At 36.1% G+C, this 19,612-nt stretch overlaps 1 protein-coding gene across 5 annotated transcripts in view; it reads right to left on the bottom strand.

Annotated features, from left to right (window-relative positions):
• UNC13C (unc-13 homolog C) overlaps positions 1-19,612 on the bottom strand; it is a 647,876-nt gene that overhangs the window by 112,272 nt on the left and 515,992 nt on the right. For all 5 annotated transcript variants that reach the window (XM_043920107.1, XM_043920110.1, XM_043920109.1 and 2 more), the window contains 3 exons: positions 17,367-17,493; positions 7,503-7,599; positions 6,726-6,869 (listed from right to left, as the gene is read on the bottom strand). In XM_043920107.1, coding sequence (XP_043776042.1) covers positions 6,726-6,869; positions 7,503-7,599; positions 17,367-17,493 — 368 coding nt within the window. The remainder of the gene's footprint in view (positions 1-6,725; positions 6,870-7,502; positions 7,600-17,366; positions 17,494-19,612) is intronic.

Below are 19,612 nucleotides of genomic sequence, written 5' to 3'. Positions count from 1 at the left end.
AATATAACATCTTATCAAGAAGTAGACTAACAAATCTAGGAAAACAGGTGGTGGATCAGACTAAAGTATTTTCTATATGCATCTGTTCAAATTTTATTTTAGACTTCATGTTGAAAAGTACTTTGGGACTTACCTAATGAGTGCTGATTTATTCATACATATGAACACTACTCTCAGTTTACAGGTTCTTATGAGTGTCAACTGTAGGAATCAACTCACTATATTGCAAAATCAAAAACCAACAGAAGCCTGCCTTTAGGAGCTTATTGCATCTCAGACTATCATATGTTCAAGATTTAGTTTGGGCAAGGGAATCCAGACGGCCATTTTGGATTATTCTCAGTGTCTCCACATTGTCTAATTCTTGCCTCTGCTTCATAGGAATTATGAAGTAATTCCCTTGAATTCCAGCTGGGAGGCAACTGATCCTAGGATCTCACATCTAATAACCTACAAACGCCGGAGGTTTGCAAGTCAGGATAGGTTGCATTTAAGGAAAAGGGCTTTGTCATGTACAATGTAGTTTAAGGCCTTGTGCTCATAGAAATGTCGGTACACTGGCTATGACAATATCCATTTATTTGTGAGTATACAAAGTACACCTAAATGTGTTCATGTACATTTCAGGGGCAACTTCAATGTCATTCTAATTTATTTAACAAAGAAAAATCACTATCAGACATTTCTTAATTAATATTAGTGAATACAGCTGAACCTTGAACAACCAGAGGGTTAGGGACACCAACTCTCTGCACAGTGAAAAACTGACTTGTAGCTTACAGTGAAAGTGTTAGTTGCTCAGTCATGTCCAACTCCTTCACACCCCATGGACTATAACCTGCCAGGCTCCTCTGTCTAATTCTCCAGGCAAGAATACTGGATGGAGAGTCATTCCCTTCTCCAAGGGATCTTCTCAACCCAGGGATCGAACCTGGGTCTCCCGCACTGCAGTGGATCCTTTACTGTCTGAGCCATCTGTATTCACAGTTCATCCATATCCCTGGATTCAACTAACCACACATCATATAGTACTGTAGTATTTACTATTTAAAAACTGGACTCCCAAAGTTCAAACCCATGTTGTTCAAGGATCTACTGTAGTTAGTTAAGACTTATCTATCTCAAGCATTTTTCCAACATCATCATAAGCATTACCTAGGAACTTGCTAGAAATACATAAATAAATTCCTTGACCCAGGACTTCCCTGGTGGCGCAGTGGATAGGCGTCCACCCGACAATGTGGGGAACGTGCGTTTCATCCCTGGTCTGGGAAGATTTCACATTCAGCAAAGGACTAAGACCATGTGGCACAGCCACTGAAGCCGTGTACCCTAGAGCCTGTGCTCCACAACAGGAGAAGCCACCGCAGCCAAGAGTAGCCCCTGCTCACCACAACCAGAGAGAAAGCCTTGCAAAGCAACAAAGACCTAGTGAAGTCAAAAAAATTAAATCAATTAAAAAAAATTCACTGGTCCAGTCCCAGGTCTACTGAGTCAGCAATTCTGGGGTTTGTTATTGTTTACTCACTAAGTCATGTCTGACGCTTTGTGACCCCATCAACTGTAGCCCACAAGGCTCCTCTGTGTGTGGGATTTCCCAGGCAAGAATACTGGAGTGGGTTGTAGAAGTAGACTAAATATCTTGTCAGTACTACTGGGAGGGACATCTAGGAGTATACTCTTATAATCAGGAAGACAAGAACCCTGGACCAAATGCATCTCTGCAGTCACATTTCATGCATGGAGCTTTACAGTATCAGAGCAACATAGAGGACAAGAAGGCTGCAGTATCTGTTAAATGGCACTAGTGATGCCACTTCAGTGCTTCACACATTGTATTTTAACATATCCAACATAAGACAGAATTCCCTAGGGAAGCCTAGGTTTGGCTTAAAGGAAAAACATGAATGGTGAGATTTTGTTCTTCAACTTACTAACTGATTTCTGATAACACTGGAATGTGAAGGTAATATAGATTGGTGGATGAAAGTGTTCCATTCATATCATTTCTAGTCTTTGCATTGTTTAAACCTTCTGAGCTTGTTTTGTCATATTAAAATTAGGAAAAATAATTGTATGTATCTCTTGAGGTGGTTGTAAAGAATAAGTGAGACAATACATGTAAAGTGATTAGCACATAGTGGTGCTCAATGAATTATCATTATTATTTTTACAATCAGGATTAGGTTCCCAGATCACAAGGAATATGTGTGTCTCATTCACCATAATATTGACAACTCTTAGCTAGGAGTCAATTAACATTTGTTGATTTGTTTTTAAGTAGTACTGAAAATATTACTTCACTGTTCTTTAAACCGAAGTACCCATACTTGTCAAGAGCAGTAAGACAGCCATAGGAATATTCTCCAACCATGTGTCCATTTTCCCACTCAGCACAGCTCCTGAATGTACCTGCTATGAATTTAAAGGATTTGCTTGGTACCTGATTCAGTCTTTTATATGCTTTAGTGAAAACAAATCATGTTTTTAAGATCCAGTTGACCGTGCTAACTCCTCTTAAATGTCTGAAGACATCATTAATGTGTCTTTCCTCCAGGGGATGGTTTAAATCAGTCTATGTCCCAGAAAGATAATAGGATTTCAGTATCTCTTGATACAAGGATCCCAGTCCTAAGAAGGATAGGGTTTTCAAGACCAATGGTCACAGCTGATGAAATAAACTTCAGTAGACTGTGGTTCCTGTGAAACAGCTAATTAGATTAACCACAAAGTCCCATTTTTTTAAATAATCCTGCTAATAAAAGTTTATTTTTCCTTGAAGGTTGCCAATTTCTATTTTCCTAGAAAATGTTTTTCATTCCTTATGATAATTCATCTCCCTATGATAGCAACTGGTTAGTACTGAATGTCCATGGGTTAAAAGTGTCTTTATTTCACTGAGATTATTTCACTGTGCCAATAAATCTCACCTTTCCTCAGTGACACATGCAGCCTATTGTTTTCCTCTTGCTTCAGACAGCCCTTACACTCTGGGCTTCTTTGTCCCCATCTTACATAACCTGACTACTCTGTGAATTCTACTTTTGTCATATGTGCAATTCTTATCTGATCCTGCTTCCACTACAGAGTTTCAGAAATAGCATGTGACATACTTTTAAAAACACTGTCCCTAATGACCCTATTTCATTCTTTTCTTGGCAGTGATCCAAAACACAGCTGCTAGTCAAGAAAAGACTTCGAGAATTTTTTAGAATAATTCTGCAGAATTCACTGCAAATTTCCCCATAGTGGGAAATTAGAATCAGCTGCTCAAGAAAGTTGCAATAAATGATTTTTAACTATTATCTCTAAAAGTGGGAGGTTACCTTAGTCTTCCTAGTTAGTAGATACAAAGACTGGAGTTCAAAGTATTTCATGGCAGACAAATACTTTACAACATTTTAGGGTGACAGCTGCTTGTCTGCCTAAAAACCTTCATGGGCTCCTCATTTTTTACTAAAGAAATTCAGCCACTTTCCCTGCTCTTTAAGACTGTTTACGACACGAGCCTAACTTTCCAACTGTAGTTCCACAGCCCTCTATAGATCTTATGCTCTTTCTCTAGTGGGACCTCTCAAGCTAGAAGTCCTGAGTCACAGAATAGTGGAGGACGACAAAGATTCTCTATTGAGCAAGCTCTGCCCAGGCTCCTCTGAGTCCCCTTCTCAACTGGGCCTTAACCTTGGCTTATCAAGACTTGAACAAAACAGTAGCAAAATTTCTAAGAGTTCAAAGACACATCTCTTGGATGACCCCACATTCCTTAAAGTGCCTGCCTGAAAAAACCCAAGGCTGCCAAAAGATTTACCATTTATTCTAGCCAACACCTGAAGATAGGGTCCTGTCTCCCAGCCTCTGTGGAAGGGTAGGGGCCTAACTTCAGTAAGTACCAGTTAGCAAACTAGGGGGGCTTCCCGTGGATCACGCCCCTCTCCTGCTCTTTGGGCCCCTACTTGTGCTCTGTCATTCTGCCTCTGAAACACCCAGTGATGGCTGGACAAATCAAAACAGTCTGTTTCAGTCTGGACTCTCCCCCATTGCAGTAGTTTACTACTGATTAAAATCTGTCCTTACCACTTTGACTAGTATATCTGGCTTTGTTTATTTCTTTCTTTCTTTTTACCAAAGGCTGAAGTTTGGTGAGCAGGAAGTCAGTCTTTGTTGTGTTAAATCATACACTTTCTTGGTTTACTAGTTACCTCAGCATAAATTAACTGTCCTACTACAGTTAATAAAGATGCTGAAGCCCTTTCCTAATCCATTTGTCAGTGAACAAGACTTACACTTTTCTAAGAACCAGAGCCAGTGACAGGGTGTGCCTCATGCCTTGCATTCACAAAGGATCTCAAACTTTGTGATCACAAATGTTTTGTGATAATGCAGATGAAGTAATCTCCCTTTGTGTTTGTATCTGTGGTTAAAAGCAGTGGCATGGTAAATATGTACATCCTTTATAGGCTGAATTGTGTCCCCTTGAAATTTATTTGTTGAAACACTAACTCCCAGTATCTCAGTATATGAATGTATTTGGAGAAAGGATCTTTCAAGAAGTCAGTTAGTTAAAATAAGGCCAATAATGTGAGCTCTACTCCAATATGATTGGTGTCTTTCTAAGAAGAGAAAATTTAGACACACATAGAAACAAATGGTAACTCACTCCATATTCTTGCCTGGAAAATTCCATGGACAGAGGAGCCTGGAAGACTATCATCCATGGGGTCACAAAGAGTCAGACAGGACTGAGCAACTGAGTTCACACAGAAATACAAGGGGTGTATGTACACAAAGGAGAGACTGTGTCCAGACACACTAAGGTAGTCAATTGCTGGAGTCAAGAGAGTGGCCTCAGAAGAAAGCAAACATTATGACACTCTGATCTTGAATTAGTTTCCAGAACTGGGAGATAATTAATTTCTACTGTTTACATCACCATTCTGTGGTATTTTATTTAAGGCAACCCTGGCAAATTAATACATCTTAAATATTGTAAACAAGTTCACTGAGCTTTGGACTTTCTTTATTTTTTAAAATTACACACACACACACACACACACACACACACACACACACATACACATATGACCTTTTTCAACCTCTGAGATACCCTGATTATAGCATTTGATTTTTTCATAGCTGTCTACAGATTTGGCCATCTCATGATAAGTTTTCTAAAGTCAGAGATTGTTCTTCTTCATGACTGCATCTCTGAAAGTGGCTGGTAAAGTGTGCAAATGAGGCGATGAGTAAGCCCTTGTCAAATAAACAGCCAAGACGTCCACTGTTATCCACCCACAGGGCCATCAGGCATAGGACTGGGTAGGTCCTTGCCCTCCATCCTTACATTTGTTGTATTCAAAATCTCTGATAATGAAAATCTCTGTATTCAAAAACTCTCATTCACAATCTCCAGATATTTACTACTTCTTAAATAGTTCAGAAGATTAAATCTAAACTACTCAACCTGGGAAGCAGAGCTTTTCAAGATCTGGACACCTGGACACATCTTCACTCTCCCAACCTTTGCCTCTCCTAGAACTTCTTTTTTTGTTTGTTTTTTGTTTTTTCTTTTTTTCCAGCTTGTTTCTCCCCATTCTTCACATGCCAGTTCAGCTTTTCCTATCTGTTTGTTCCTGCTATTTCCATGGTTTATGGTACTTTTCTAACATTACCTTTTTAGGCTGAATGAGCCCTCTTTTCCCAGGGAAACTTTGTCTATTTTAGTTCTCATTAGTTTTCTTTCTGCTCAATTTATTGTGGATTCCACTGTTCTTGAGATTGAATTGTCCCTCTTCATGAATATCCCTTTTTATGCCACCTTCCAATTAGCTCATGTCAAGTGATCTTGATTATCTATCTATCTGTCTGTCTGTCTGTCTTTGAGATCTGAAGGACAGAGACAGCATCTTTTAGTTCTTATATTTCCCTTGAAACTTTTGCAAAGTAGTAAGTACTTTATAAGCCTTCTTAGACAATAAGAGGAGGAAGAGGTCAGAGAAATCTGGTTGCTCAAAATCAACTAACAAAAGCCTATTCATAAAAATCAAGCGAACTGCTCACACTATAGTTATTGGCTGATTTGAAATTAGAACTCAATTTTCATTACTCCAAGTTCAACATATTTTGTACTACAGTGTATTACTGCTAAAAAAAAACCACTTTCCATTTGAATATGAAATTCCAAGATTTATTCTCTGCTACAAAGCTGAAATATAAATTAATTGGGCCACCCATAGTAGTCTCATCAATTACAAATGACTGAGTCATTCATGTGAATAGCAACTTGATTTTTTAAGTTGATAAATCTATATTTAAGAAAAAAGGGCAAAAAACAGTCAGATGACAAACTTGAAACAGTCTTTTTATTGCTGGGATTAGAAAATTGAATTGGGGTAGTGGTCAGACAAGACTAATGCTATAAAATAACAGCATTTTTCAGATTCTGTGCAGGAAAATAATAACATGCCATAGTCCCTGGTAGTTCAGTGGTAAAGAATCCACCTGCAATGCAGAAGACCTGGGTTCGATCCCTGGTTCAGCATGATGCCCTGGAGAAGGGAATGGCAACCCACTCCAGTACTCTTGCCTGGAGACTTCCATGGACAGAGGAGCCTGGTAGGTTACAGTCCATGGGGGTCACAAAGAATTGGACATGACCTGAGTGACTAACACACACACACACACACACATTGTCCCAGCAAAGAAAGGACTCATTCCATTTAACTTACCTTTGCAAATCTTCTCATTAAGTGAGATAATGCTTCTGGATTGGGGCATTCCAGTTTCTTAATAATCTCAAAGCTCTGATTAAGCTGAGCAAAGACATCAACCACGGAGCAAGAGAAGAGCGCATGATCAGATGTCTGTTGGAACTGAGAAGAGAGAAGAGGAAACCATTCCCAAAGCATATTAGATGGACTGTGGAAAGAATCTTCATTACTTCTCAAAACAACTCAATCTCCTATATCATGTGCTTTCATTTCCCAATGAGAAAATGCTTGTTCATTTTAAAATCATTCATCTCCTTTTCTGAAAAGTGTAGTAAAACTAGTATCATGAGGCAGGTTACTATTAATTGAATTGGGGGAGTGGTTTTTTTTTTTCAATTTCTCATTCCCCACAGGCATTAGGATGGTTTAGCAAGCTGATTGTGGCTTGAGACATTTGATTTACTCTAGAGGGGTTGGGAGGGTGTCTGTCCCTAATATTGGAATCCTGGAAAGGTTCCAGAGCAATGGGGAAGCTTTGTATAAGCCTACTGAACTTGTAGATTCATGCCAATTCAAGGAGTAAAGAATCTTGGGGCAAAGGGGTGATTGATTTTTTTTAAAGCAATTCCCTAGGGGTCTTAGCCTTTAAAATTGTGTTTTAATTATATTTTGGTAATTAGAGAATTAAAATAAATGTTAATTAATAGCAATAAACCTAATAATTCCCGTTAGCTTAAAAGTGAGCAGTGTGAATGAATCTCAAAAATAAGCAATCTGAAAGTCATTTAAACTCACTCCATCTTTTTTGTCTCTTCCCAGGGCTCCATGTAGGAACTCCATTGACACGTCTTCATTTTCATCTAGCCACTGCATGACAAAAGGTTCAAACCACCTGAAAAAAATAAATATTATGACATACTATAAAAGATGTCATTCACACATAATTAACAGTAAATGCAGTATTGCTCTTTTCTTATCTGAGAGTAATTCAGGACCAAAAACCTCTTTTCATTCTCTTTTTCTAGTTCTGCTACCTTGAAGACCTTTATCTTCACTTATTAAATATATCCCCTTCTTGGAATTCCCTGGCAGTCCAGTGGTTAGGACTCTGAGCTACCACTGCAGGGGGCATGGGTTCAATCCCCGATTGGGAATCTAAGATCCTGCATGCTGTGCAGGGTAGCCAATATCTATCTATCTAACTTTCCCTTTTACATTAATCCCTTCCTTTCTCTTGACCCTTCTCATGCTGTTTCATGATTAGTTCCCAATTCTCACTCTATGATTCTCTTTACAATTCAAAATCCTGTAAAACGCAGATCTTGTATGCTGTGTGCCCCGCTGTGTCATTCTCTTATCTCTCAGGGCTTTGCCATCTGGCTTTCATCTACCACAACTCCTCTCCTGTAACTGATCCTGCAGGCTCACCTTAAAATTTTTTTTTTCCCCTCCAATTTCTCCTTTATTTATTTATTTTTTTCAGTGGGTTTTGTCATACATTGATATGAATCAGCCATAGATTTACACGTATTCCATGATCTGCAATCAACCTGCAGTTGGGTTTTGTGAATGGTCTAAGTTTCAAAGTTCTTTTTTCCATATGGAAGTACAATGGATGTATGGTTGTCTAGCACCATTTATTTAGAAGGTCATCCTTACCCCCACTGCTTTGAGTTGGCATCTTTGATGCAAATAAATTAACAGCAATGAGTGAATTTATCTTCAGACTACTTTATTTCATTCATCTATTTCTTACACACAACACTATACAATTAATAACTAGCTTTGGAATATGTCTTCACAACTGATAGTGCAGTTCTCCAACTTTTTTATTTCCTCTTCAAGGTTGCTGTGGCTAGTCTTGGCCCTTTGTATTTCTATGTACTACACTTTTTTGAACAAACTTATCATTCTGCACAAAAAGAGCTGCTGCACTCCTTATGGGATTGTATTAAATCAATGAAGGGAGAACTATCATCTTTACAATAATGCATCTTGTAAGGAATATTGTATATTTTTGTTGACTACATCTTAAGTATCTCTAAGTAATATTTTATAGTTGCCTGAATAGAGGGCATGCACATCTTTCATCACAAGTCTTTATCATGGCTTTAATGTCATTTAAATGGTATTGTGTATACATAATTTTCTAATTGTGGCTATAGATATAGAAATTCAATGAACTTACTACATTCACATTTTAGATTCTATTAGTTTTCCCATAGTTTCTTTTGAATTTTTTAGATGTATAATTATGTCATAAAAACATATTGACAGCATCATTATATGCTTTTACAATCATCAGACTTTTGTCTTACTGTACTGCCTCGGACTTCTAATACAATGTTAAATAAAAGTGATGTTATCAGTTATCAGTTTTGTTCTTTTTTAAAAATTTCGATGTGTATAAACATAGTTGATTTATAATGTTGAATTAATTTCTACTGTACAGTAAAGTGATTCAGGTATATATATACGTGTGTGTGTGTGTTCAGTCATGTCTGACTCTTTGCAACTCCATGGACTATAGCCCGCCAGGCTCCTTGTCCATGGGATTCTCCAGGAAAGAATACCGGAGTGGGTAGCCATTTCCTCCTCCAGGTATCTTCCCGACCCAGGGATTGAACCATGTCTCTTGTGTCTCCTGCACTGGCAGGTGGATTCTTTACCACTGCACCACCTGCGAAGTCCTATATCTATCTATCTACCTACCTATATATATATATATATATATATATATATATATATATATATATAAAATTTTTCATAATTGTTCATTCTTGATCTCATGGGGAAGTTTTCAAAATTTTATCCATAAGTATGTTTGTATAGTTTGTTTAAATGCAGGGGGTTTCTTTTATTAGATTAAGGGAGTTTCCTCGACTTTTAATTAATGTTCCATTTTATCTAATTATTGCTATAAGTTTAGTGTAATGATTGTAGGAATTTTCTCCATAATTTAAATGTGGTGAATTGTGTTCATTGCTTTTAAAATGCTTAATCTCATATCCCAGGAATAAATTCCCCTTTGTCATGTTTATATTAGACTTTTTATATTGGCTAATATTTCATTTATTTTTTTAACTATGTTCAGAGAGAAACTGGCCTGTAATTATTCTTGCTTGCTGTGTTCTCAATGAGTTTTAGTAGTGAGGATATGCTGACCTTAAAAATAGTTTGAGAAGTATTCCTGCCTTCTCTGGAACAGTTTGTGTTACATTGGTGATATTCTTTCTTAAACATTTGGAAGAATTCCATTTGGAGCCATCTGGGCCTGGAGTTTTAATTGTGACATGAGCTTTAATTAAGGATTCAAATTTTAAAATACTTACAGACCCATTCAGATTTTATATTTTTTGCTATGCTAGTTTGGTTTTAGTTTTAAAGGAATTTATACATTTTGTCTAACTTTTAAATGGTCTACCATAAATGTTCTTCTTAATAATTTCTATCTTTGTAGGATCTTCTGTGATATCGTTTCCTGACAATGGTAATTTGTGACATATTTTTTTTGCACTGCCCTTGCTAAGGCTTCTTGGATTTTTATCATCTCAAAAACACACTTGGTGTTTTAACCCCAGGTGGCACAGTGGTAAAGAATCTGCCTAACAAAGCAGAAGACAGGAAAGATGCAGGTTTGATCCCTGGGTTAGGAAGATCCCTTGGAGTAGGAAATGGCAAGTCACTCAAGTATTCTTGCCTGGAAAATTCAATGGACAGAGCAGTCTGACAGGCTTCAGTCCATGGTGTTGCAAAGAGTTGGAAAGGACAGAGCACACAAAATTTTCTACTTTATTTTTATCCCAGGTCATGTTGATATTTTCTTTTCCTATTTTCTCTTGATTTTAGATATTTCTTCTGATAACTTATATCACTGATTTTATAATTTTTCCTTTTTTTTTTTATAGAATTAGAGCCATAAATTTCCCTCTATTTCCCGTTTTAGCTGTAATCCACAAGTTTTGACATGTTATATTTTATCATTAGTTAAAAATACTGTGGAAATAGATGGGGAAACAGTGGAAACAGTGTCAGACTTTATTTTTTTGGGCTCCAAAATCACTGCAGATGGTGACTACAGCTATGAAATTAAAAGATGCTTACTCCTTGGAAGGAAAGTTATGACCAACCTAGACAGCATATTAAAAAGCAGAGACATTACTTTGCCAACAAAGTCAAGGCTATGGTTTTTCCAGTGGTCATGTATGGATGTGACAGTTGGACTGTGAAGAAAGCTGAGCACAGAAGGATTGATGCTTTTGAACTGTGGTGTTGGAGAAGACTCTTGAGAGTCCGCTGGACTGCAAGGAGATCCAACCAGTCCATCCTCATGATCAGTCCTGGGTGTTCATGGGAAGGACTGATGCTGAAGCTGAAACTCCAATACTTTGGCCACCTGATGTGAAGAACTGACTCATTTGAAAAGACCCTCATGCTGGGAAAGATTGAAGGCAGGAGGAGGAGGAGACAACAGAGGGTGAGATGATTGGATGGCATCACCGACGCGATGGACATGGGTTTGAGTAAACTCCGCGAGTTGGTGATGAACAGCGAGGCCTGGTGTGCTGCGATTCATGGGGTCGCAAAGAGTTGGACACGACTAAGAGACTGAACTGAACTGTGTAATTTACACTATGGTTTATTTTTTGACTTATGAATGATCTAGAGTGTCTGCTTAATTTCCTATGTGTGGTCCAAGAACATACAGTATATTGTCTAAGCTTTTAAAATTCATTATATTTGCTTTTGGGTCTAGCAGATAGTCTATTTTGGTAAGTGCACCATGTGTGTCTGTTAAAAATGTATATTTTCTCACTGCTGGTTAATTATAAATTATAGATAGGCATTCTGTGTGTGTGTGTAAATTATATCTATGAAAATTTGTGGAAAATCTGGGTGAGCACATAGAGATATATCTGGGTAGATAAATGTCTCTCAGTGTTTTATTCATGCTTTTGAAATGTCTTTATTAATGACATTTTTGTCTGATTCTTCAGTTTCTGAAAGAATTGTAATCTCCAAATAGAATTGTAGATTTTATTTTTTGTTTTATTTCTGACAATTTTTGCTTTATATATTTTGCTGACATGTCATTTAATACATACAAATTGAGAAATTATATATCTTTTTAAATTTTATTTTTGAAAAATTTTAATTGAAGTCCAGTTGATTTACAATGTTGTGTTAGTTCCTGGTGTACAAGAAAGTGAGTTAGTTGTATATATTACATTATATATTCTTTTTCATATTCTTTTCCACTCTGGTTTGTTATGGGGTACTGAATATAGTCCCTGTGCTAAACAGTAGGGCTTTGTTTATCTATTTTATATATAGTAGTTTGTATCTGTTAATCCCAGTCTTCTAATTTATCCTTATTCCACCTTACCCCTTTGGTAACCATAAGATTGCTTTCTGTGTCTATGAGCGAGCATTTGTTTTGTAAATCAGTCCATTTGTATCATATTTTTTATTTCATAAATGTGATATCATATGGTATTTTTCTTTCTCTGTCTGACTTATTTAGTATGATAACCCCTAGGTCCATTCATGTTGCTGCAAATGGCAATGTTCCACCCTTTTTTATGGATAAGTAATATTCCATTGTATATTTGAGCCACATTTTCTTTATCCATTCATCTGTCAATGGATATTTAGGTTGCTTCCATGACTTGCCTATTGTAAATATTGTTGCTATGAATTTGAGGGTGAATGTATCTTTTCAAGTTAGTTTTTTCCAGATATATGCCTACGAGTGAGATTGCTGAATCATAGGGCAACTCTATTTTTAGCTTTTTAGGGAATCCCCATACTGTTTTCCATAGTGGCTGAACCAATGTACATTCCCACCAACAGTGTAGGAGGGATCGCTTTCCTCAACACCTTCTCAGCATTTGTTATTTGTAGACTTTTTGATGTTGGCCATTCTGACCTGTGTGAGGTGATATCTCAGTAGTTTTGACTTGCATTTCTCTAATTAGTTTTGTTGAGCATCTTTCCATGTGCCTATTGACCATCTGTATGTCTTCTTTGGGGAACTGTCTATTTTGGTCTTCTGCCCAATTTTTTTAAGCTTGAACAAATAGAAAAATGATATTTATTTATTTGTTCTGCCCATTTTTTGATTGGATTGCTTTTGTTGTTGTTGTTAAGTCATGTGAACTGTTTCTGTATTTTGGAATTTAATCCCTTGTTGGTCATGCTGTTTGCAAATATTCTCTCCCATTCCATAGGTTGTCTTTTCATTTTGTTTGTGACTTCTGTTTTGTGCAAAAGCTTGTTTGATTTGGTACCATTTGTTTATTTTTGTTTTCAATTCTATTGCCTTAGGAGACTGACCTAATGAAAAACACTGATAGGATTTATGTCAGAGAATGCTTGCCTGTGTTCTCTTCCAGAGTTTTATGGTGTCATATTTGAGCATGGTGTGAGGATGTGTCCTAACTTCATTGATAAACATGTAGCTGTCCAGCTTTCTCAACATCATTTGCTAAAGAGACTGTCTTTATATTTTGTATATGTTTGCCACCTTTGTCGAAGATTAATTGATTGTAGGTGTATGGGTTTATTTCTGGGCTCTCCTTTCTGTTCCATTGACCCATATATCTGTTTTTGTGCCAGTAACATGCTGTTTTGATTGCTGTTACTTTGTTGTATTGTCTGTAGTCTGGGAGGGTTATACTTCCAGTTTTGTTCTTTTTCCTCAGAATTGTTTTGGCAATTCAGGGTCTTTCATGGTGCGATATAAATTTTAGGATTATTTGTTCTAGTTCTGTGAAAAATGTCATGGGTAATTTGATGGGGATCACATTAAATCTGTAGATTGCTTTGGATAGTATGGCCATTTAATAATATTAATTCTTCTAATCCAAGAACATGTAATATCTTTCCACTAGAAATGATACATCTTTTTGTTGAATTGCTCCCTTAACTATTATGAAAAATTTCTCTCAAAGTATTTATCTTAAAATCTACTTTTAAAATATTAATATAGTTGCATAATTTTCCTTTCAGTTATTTTTTCATCCTTTAACATTTCTAGACTCCTATGCTTTAGGTGAATAAATTATAAGAAAGATATTTTGGGTTTTACTACTTTATCTAGTAGAACAATACTTGTTGGCTAGAATATTAGTCTACTTGCACATAAAGTTTACACTTAATTTTCTGATACATTAAAATTTAAATCTATCAACTTCCATACCCACCCCCAGTTTCCTACTAGTTTTTCATTCCTTTCTTTCTCATTTTTTGCCTTTTAAGTAGTTTTTTATTTACTCCCTCCTCCTTCCCCATAATCTTATTTGATGCCTAGTATTATATTATATATTAAGGGCTTGCATTATAAATTATAACACACACACACAAGACATAGTAAAAGTTTTTTAAAATGAGTATTTACACCTTCCAAACAATTCGAGGACCTTATATTAACTCAGTCTATCAGTCTTCTACATTTTCATGCTGTTTTTGTCCTCTATTTTAATTCTATACATATTTTATTCTACAGATTTTTAAAATTTTGTATTGCTAATGTGCTCTAAAAGTACTAATTTGTTCATCTTCTCTAATACTTTCAATTCTTTATTACTGTATTCTTATCTTGAGTTCCCCTGTCTGAAGGCTTAGAGTATATTTTTGATGAGAGTCTCCTAGAAATGAGTTCTCTTAGCTTTTCAGCTGGGCCTCCCTTGCAGCTCAGTTGGGAAAGAATCTGGCTCCAGTACAGGAGACCTGGGTTCAGTTCCTGGGTTGGGAAGATCCCCAGTTATATTGTATAGATGTTTTTATTTTCCTTTATTTTTGAAGGATATATCTGATGCTTGTAGAACTCTAATTGCTCTCTTTCAGCACTTGGAAGATATCACTGCATTGTATTCAGGTTTCAGTCACTTCTGTTGAACAATCAGTCAATTGTATTACTGCAGCTCTTTTCAAGGTAGTGTCTTCCCTTCCTTGACCCCAGTACACTTAAGTTTTACTTCTTTTTGATTTTAAGCAGTTTTCTATGATGTGCCTGCAGGTGGTTTTCCTTGCATTTATCCTTCTTAGGATTTATAAAAATTCTTGAACTTTAGTTTCAAACTTTTCATCAGTTTTGCAAAATCCACACCTAGTATCTTTTTACACACTGCTCAAATACTATTTATACTTTCTATCTTCTCTTTTTATTGGGACCCATTTCATTGTATACCAGACCTTTTTATAATTTGCCCCATATATTCCTGTTTTATTTTTTTCTATATTTGTATTTTTTGTTTCTATGGCTCAGTTATTTTAGGCCCTCTGCTGTGTATATTCTGCCATTAGGTCCATCTGTTACATTCCTAACTTTTCCTTTTTCAATTCTATGATGTCCAATTTATTCTTCTTATAGGTTCCTTTTTACTGTTGAAGTCCTCCCACAATTTGAAGGACATACCAAATTATGTCTGATAAGGCTAATATCTCTTTTTCTCTTGGATTCTAGTCATTTGGTCCTATTGTCTGGCAATCTTTAACCTTTTAAACATTGTTCATTGTCTATGAAAAATTGTGGAACCTTTGATTTGTCATTTCCTTTAGAGCAGATCTAAGTTTTTGCTTGTAGACAGAATGTAGGAAGATCACCAAGATCCAGGAAAGGCTGGGTTTTAGGCTGGTCTATTTCCAGTTTGCCCTTATTTTTAGAACAGAGGTCCTTCAGGGATCTCACCTGAAAAACTGGGATGTTTATAGTGCTTCTTCTTTCTTAGAAAGGCTTACCTTCTAATTTTTGTCTCCCTAACATTGTGAGAATGTTGAAGTCTCTACATAGCTTTTTAATCTCTTAGTGCTTGCACTCTACTCGATTTCTGCCTCACTCTCCACACAAGGGCAGATTAGGAATCAGAGAACACCTCAAAAAGAAACTGCATACAACATGGTGTACTTACTTCTCTGTAGTCCCCTTTATTCCGAGATCTTGGTCCCACAAGACCAAGCAGCCTCTATAGCCCTGAACACCAATGTTTGTTTTTCCAGCCCAGGGAGATGACTATAAACTCTGGGTTACTGTTCTCTGTTTGACCACCATGACTGGCATGGCAAATTGGTAAATGCATGTAGCTGGAGAGGGCTGGGAAGAAACTGCAACACACACAGGGTTCATCTCAGTGCATTTCTTTTCTCAGGGACCTTAGTGACTCAATCCTTGATTTGCCTTAGTGCCTCAGTCCTTAGTGACTTGCCTTAATTGCTCTCTGATGCTGTTTAATTTATTCAGCTTTCATAGTTGGTCTTCAGTGAGCATGTTAGTCTGATTTTAGTTAGTTCAGACAGAGCCAGAAGAACAAATCTCTGGCAAATAGCTCCCCTTTTTATTTCCCTATTCCCAGTCAATGGTGTCACCAACACTTAGACACTTGTACTGCATGTTTAACTCTTTCTTCTATCCTCAAGTGTATTTAGCTGACAAATTCTGTAAATTCTCTTTGAAATTTATCTCCCACACATCTTCAACCTTCACACTTTTACTACAGTCACACTATTATGTGTAAACTTTTTACTTCTCTTGGTATCTCGTTCTAGCTTATAAACTTCTATGAGAAAAGTTATATACATGGGTGTTCTAATCTTATCATTACATTCCTCACTACCTCCTAAATCTCTTCTCTACCCCTTCCATTCTTTGCCTCTTCCAACCTCCACAATGCCTAATGAAAGTAGCAAAAACTCCACTGTATTTATATAATCTAGTCAAAAGCACTTTTCCTACATTACTATTAATTTTGTAAAAATATTGTGTTCTTCACTGAAATTAAACTATTTCCCATGGGCCACAGCCCATGTGTTCCTTCTTCCATAATTACCCTCAGAACTTTTCTTTCCTTTTCTTCTTATAACCTGACCAACCTTTCAAAGTCTATATTAAATGTTACCTTATTCATAAATACTGTGTAGAGTCACTGAAATAGGGGTAATATATCTCTTTTGTGAGACCGCACTGCATTTTGCTTATACTACTTGAATTAGTACTTATTTCAATTTGCCTTGTTTTATCATGATTTTTGTTCTTGTCCATGTCTCCTTGAGTATAAGTTCCTTTCAAGGTGAGGTCTTTATTTTTTTCTCCATTTCCGACAACTCTTGGCATAGTGCCTAGGATATGGCAGACCCCCCTCAACAGAATAAAATGGAATTCTGACAAATATCAAATGTACAGTATTATAAATCTGATGGTGTGATAACAATTGTATTTGATAGAAACAGCTTATGACAATGTTACCTGTTTAACAATGACTTCTATTTTAGAAATATAAATTTCTAAGACATGTTTAGGTTTGAAACAAAGAGAAATCTGGATTATATAGATCAATACACAAGCCCCCTTCATTTTACTAACAAAATCCGAGTTCAAGCACTTTTACAAGAAATCATTTTCATCGTGTGAGCTGTTATGTATTATGTATTTGTTTCTCTTTGACTTGAATATCCAAGTAAGACATACTTGAAAAATGCAACACAATTCAATTAAATATACTTCCCAAAGATATGCAAATCATTTAATGCTAATTTCATAACAGAAATGTCTGCATTCAAATGAAGATTATGTGAAGAGATTTTAGGGCTGCATAATTCAGGTGTAATTTTACAGGACTATGAATTGAGAATAAACTTGGGGGTGAAAAAATCACTACTTACAAGGAGTATTCAGGAACGGCATCCTTGAAGGCAGGAAGTTCCCGCACATATTCATTATAAAACCATTTCACTTTGAAATGCAAATTCATATAATCAGTGCTCTTGCATAACCTCTGCTTTTCATGTTCTGTAATAGATAAAATCAAACATTTAATAACGTGTGGTTTGCCAACAATGCTGTGTTCCAGTCTACTTTTATTATTCATATTTCAGAAAGGAAGAAAACATTATATCTGAGGTTAAGGCAAAGTGAATTGCTAAAGACAGACCTGAAATTTTACAAAATGCAAAAATCATCTGTTTGGTCCTATGGAGAAACGTGAATGCTCTAATGTGCTTTCCTGGAAAAGGTGAGCATTCTGCTGAGTTAAAGAGTGATAACATACTAACATTTTTCTATTTATCTGCAAGTTTTCATATTTTGACTACTTTTAGCCTGATACTGAAGTGCCAGAAAGAATTAAAACCTGTAAGTATGGATAAAACATGAACCAAACTAGGAGGCATAATTCCTGATTAATACTGGAAATGTGAATGAGTAGATCACATTTCTGGTCTGGATATTTAATACTTAAAGAATTAAGGAGAAGAAATATATCTACTTCTAAGATAGCTGTTTTTTTCTTCACCTTTTAAGTTCAGCTAAAATTATTTTGTACTCTGTGACTCTTCTGCCATTTCTTTAAGCAGGATTTTCTTTTCTTTTTAAAATTCTTATTGGAGTCTAGTTGATTTACAATGCTGTGTCAGTTTCAGGTATATAGCAAAGTGCATCAGTTATTCATATACATATATCAACACTTTTTAAAGATTATTTTCCCATATAGCAATATTTTCTAAATGTAACTTTTAAAAATCTCTTGCTCAAAACTGTAACTTAAAACCATATTTCGATCTGGACATACAGAACTGGGAAATAGAGACAAAAGTAGTGTTACTGGACACATTTATCTTTATTCAATATGAATTTTGGCCAATTCTGGCTTTAAGTATAGATACAACCAAACCCAAAATATCCCTAACTATATGCAGGTTGAAAGTGTCCTCTGAGAATTTCTAATTGAGGTTCTGTGAATCTCCTTCAAGCGAAGGGCTTTGATTTATAATAGGAACATGCTTTAATTAATATTTCAGGCTAAAAGCACTTATGGAAGAAATTAGATTGTTATAAAGTAACTGAGGGCATCCCTGCTTTTCAAAACCTGACTCCAGAGGGACTTAAATCTCAATAATAAATGCAAGAGGTAACACTACCCCAAACTGAACATTCTCAAATTACTTAAAGAATAATTCAAGACAATTTGCAGAACTAAGAAAAATGCAGAGACATACATTTATACACATAAACAAGAGTAATATATTAGTACCTACAGACCAAATTCCTAGGCAAAATTATGAATTAGGTGATGTTCTGCTTCAGTTTCTTCCAAATTTATTTCACCCTTTCCCCCTTCACTGCTGTTTCTCTCCCTATCCTTCTCCCTTTGTATGTCTAGTATCCCTCCATACCATAAGAGGAAACATGTATTTGATAAATTTATAGGTCGGAATTTAATGCACTACTACCCTGAAGCCCAGATAAGGGAAGACTCTTGCCCTAGCAGTCCACACATAAAGAGGATTCTACTTATCCCAAATACAAACTCAAAAATTAAATAGCTTGTAGCTTCCTCTATCACTGGGGATCCCACACTTGGTACTAGCACAGAACAAGCCATAACTAAACATTTGTCTTTGTGACTAACACCACTTGCTCTTATGATTAATACTCTCTAAAGCCTATAGGAACACTGGAATATCTTTTGTTCTCTATTCTAGAAACCGTAGGTGACAGTGTCCAAATACTACCAAGGTTTGCAGATTGCCATTGTTGACAACAGAAATAGTTACAGATTTGGAATACGGGAAGGAATTTAAGCTATGGAAGCATGTGTGTAAGAGAAAGGATAAACTAATCAACCCACCAGGTTCTTTGTCTGGATAGCATACATGCAGTAGAATATTGCATATGAAAGTATCAGTAAGCACCCATTTTCTTTGGGTCCAATTCATGCATTTGAAGGTGCTCATGAATTAATGCAGTATGCAAACCAAATCTACTACTAGCTAGGGGGATATTTTGAATAATCAATGATTTATATTACTTGCAAAGTTTGTATATATGTAGTTTTCCATGTACATATAGGAAGCCTTATATTGATTTTCTGCCAACTAGATGGTTTTGAATTCTAGAACTGTCAATATTT

Source organism: Cervus elaphus, chromosome 12 (assembly GCF_910594005.1).
Source record: "Cervus elaphus chromosome 12, mCerEla1.1, whole genome shotgun sequence".
Lineage (NCBI taxonomy): Eukaryota > Metazoa > Chordata > Mammalia > Artiodactyla > Cervidae > Cervus > Cervus elaphus.
The sequence above is the reverse complement of the archived record's forward strand: the minus strand, read 5'-3'. Positions and strand labels throughout refer to the sequence as shown.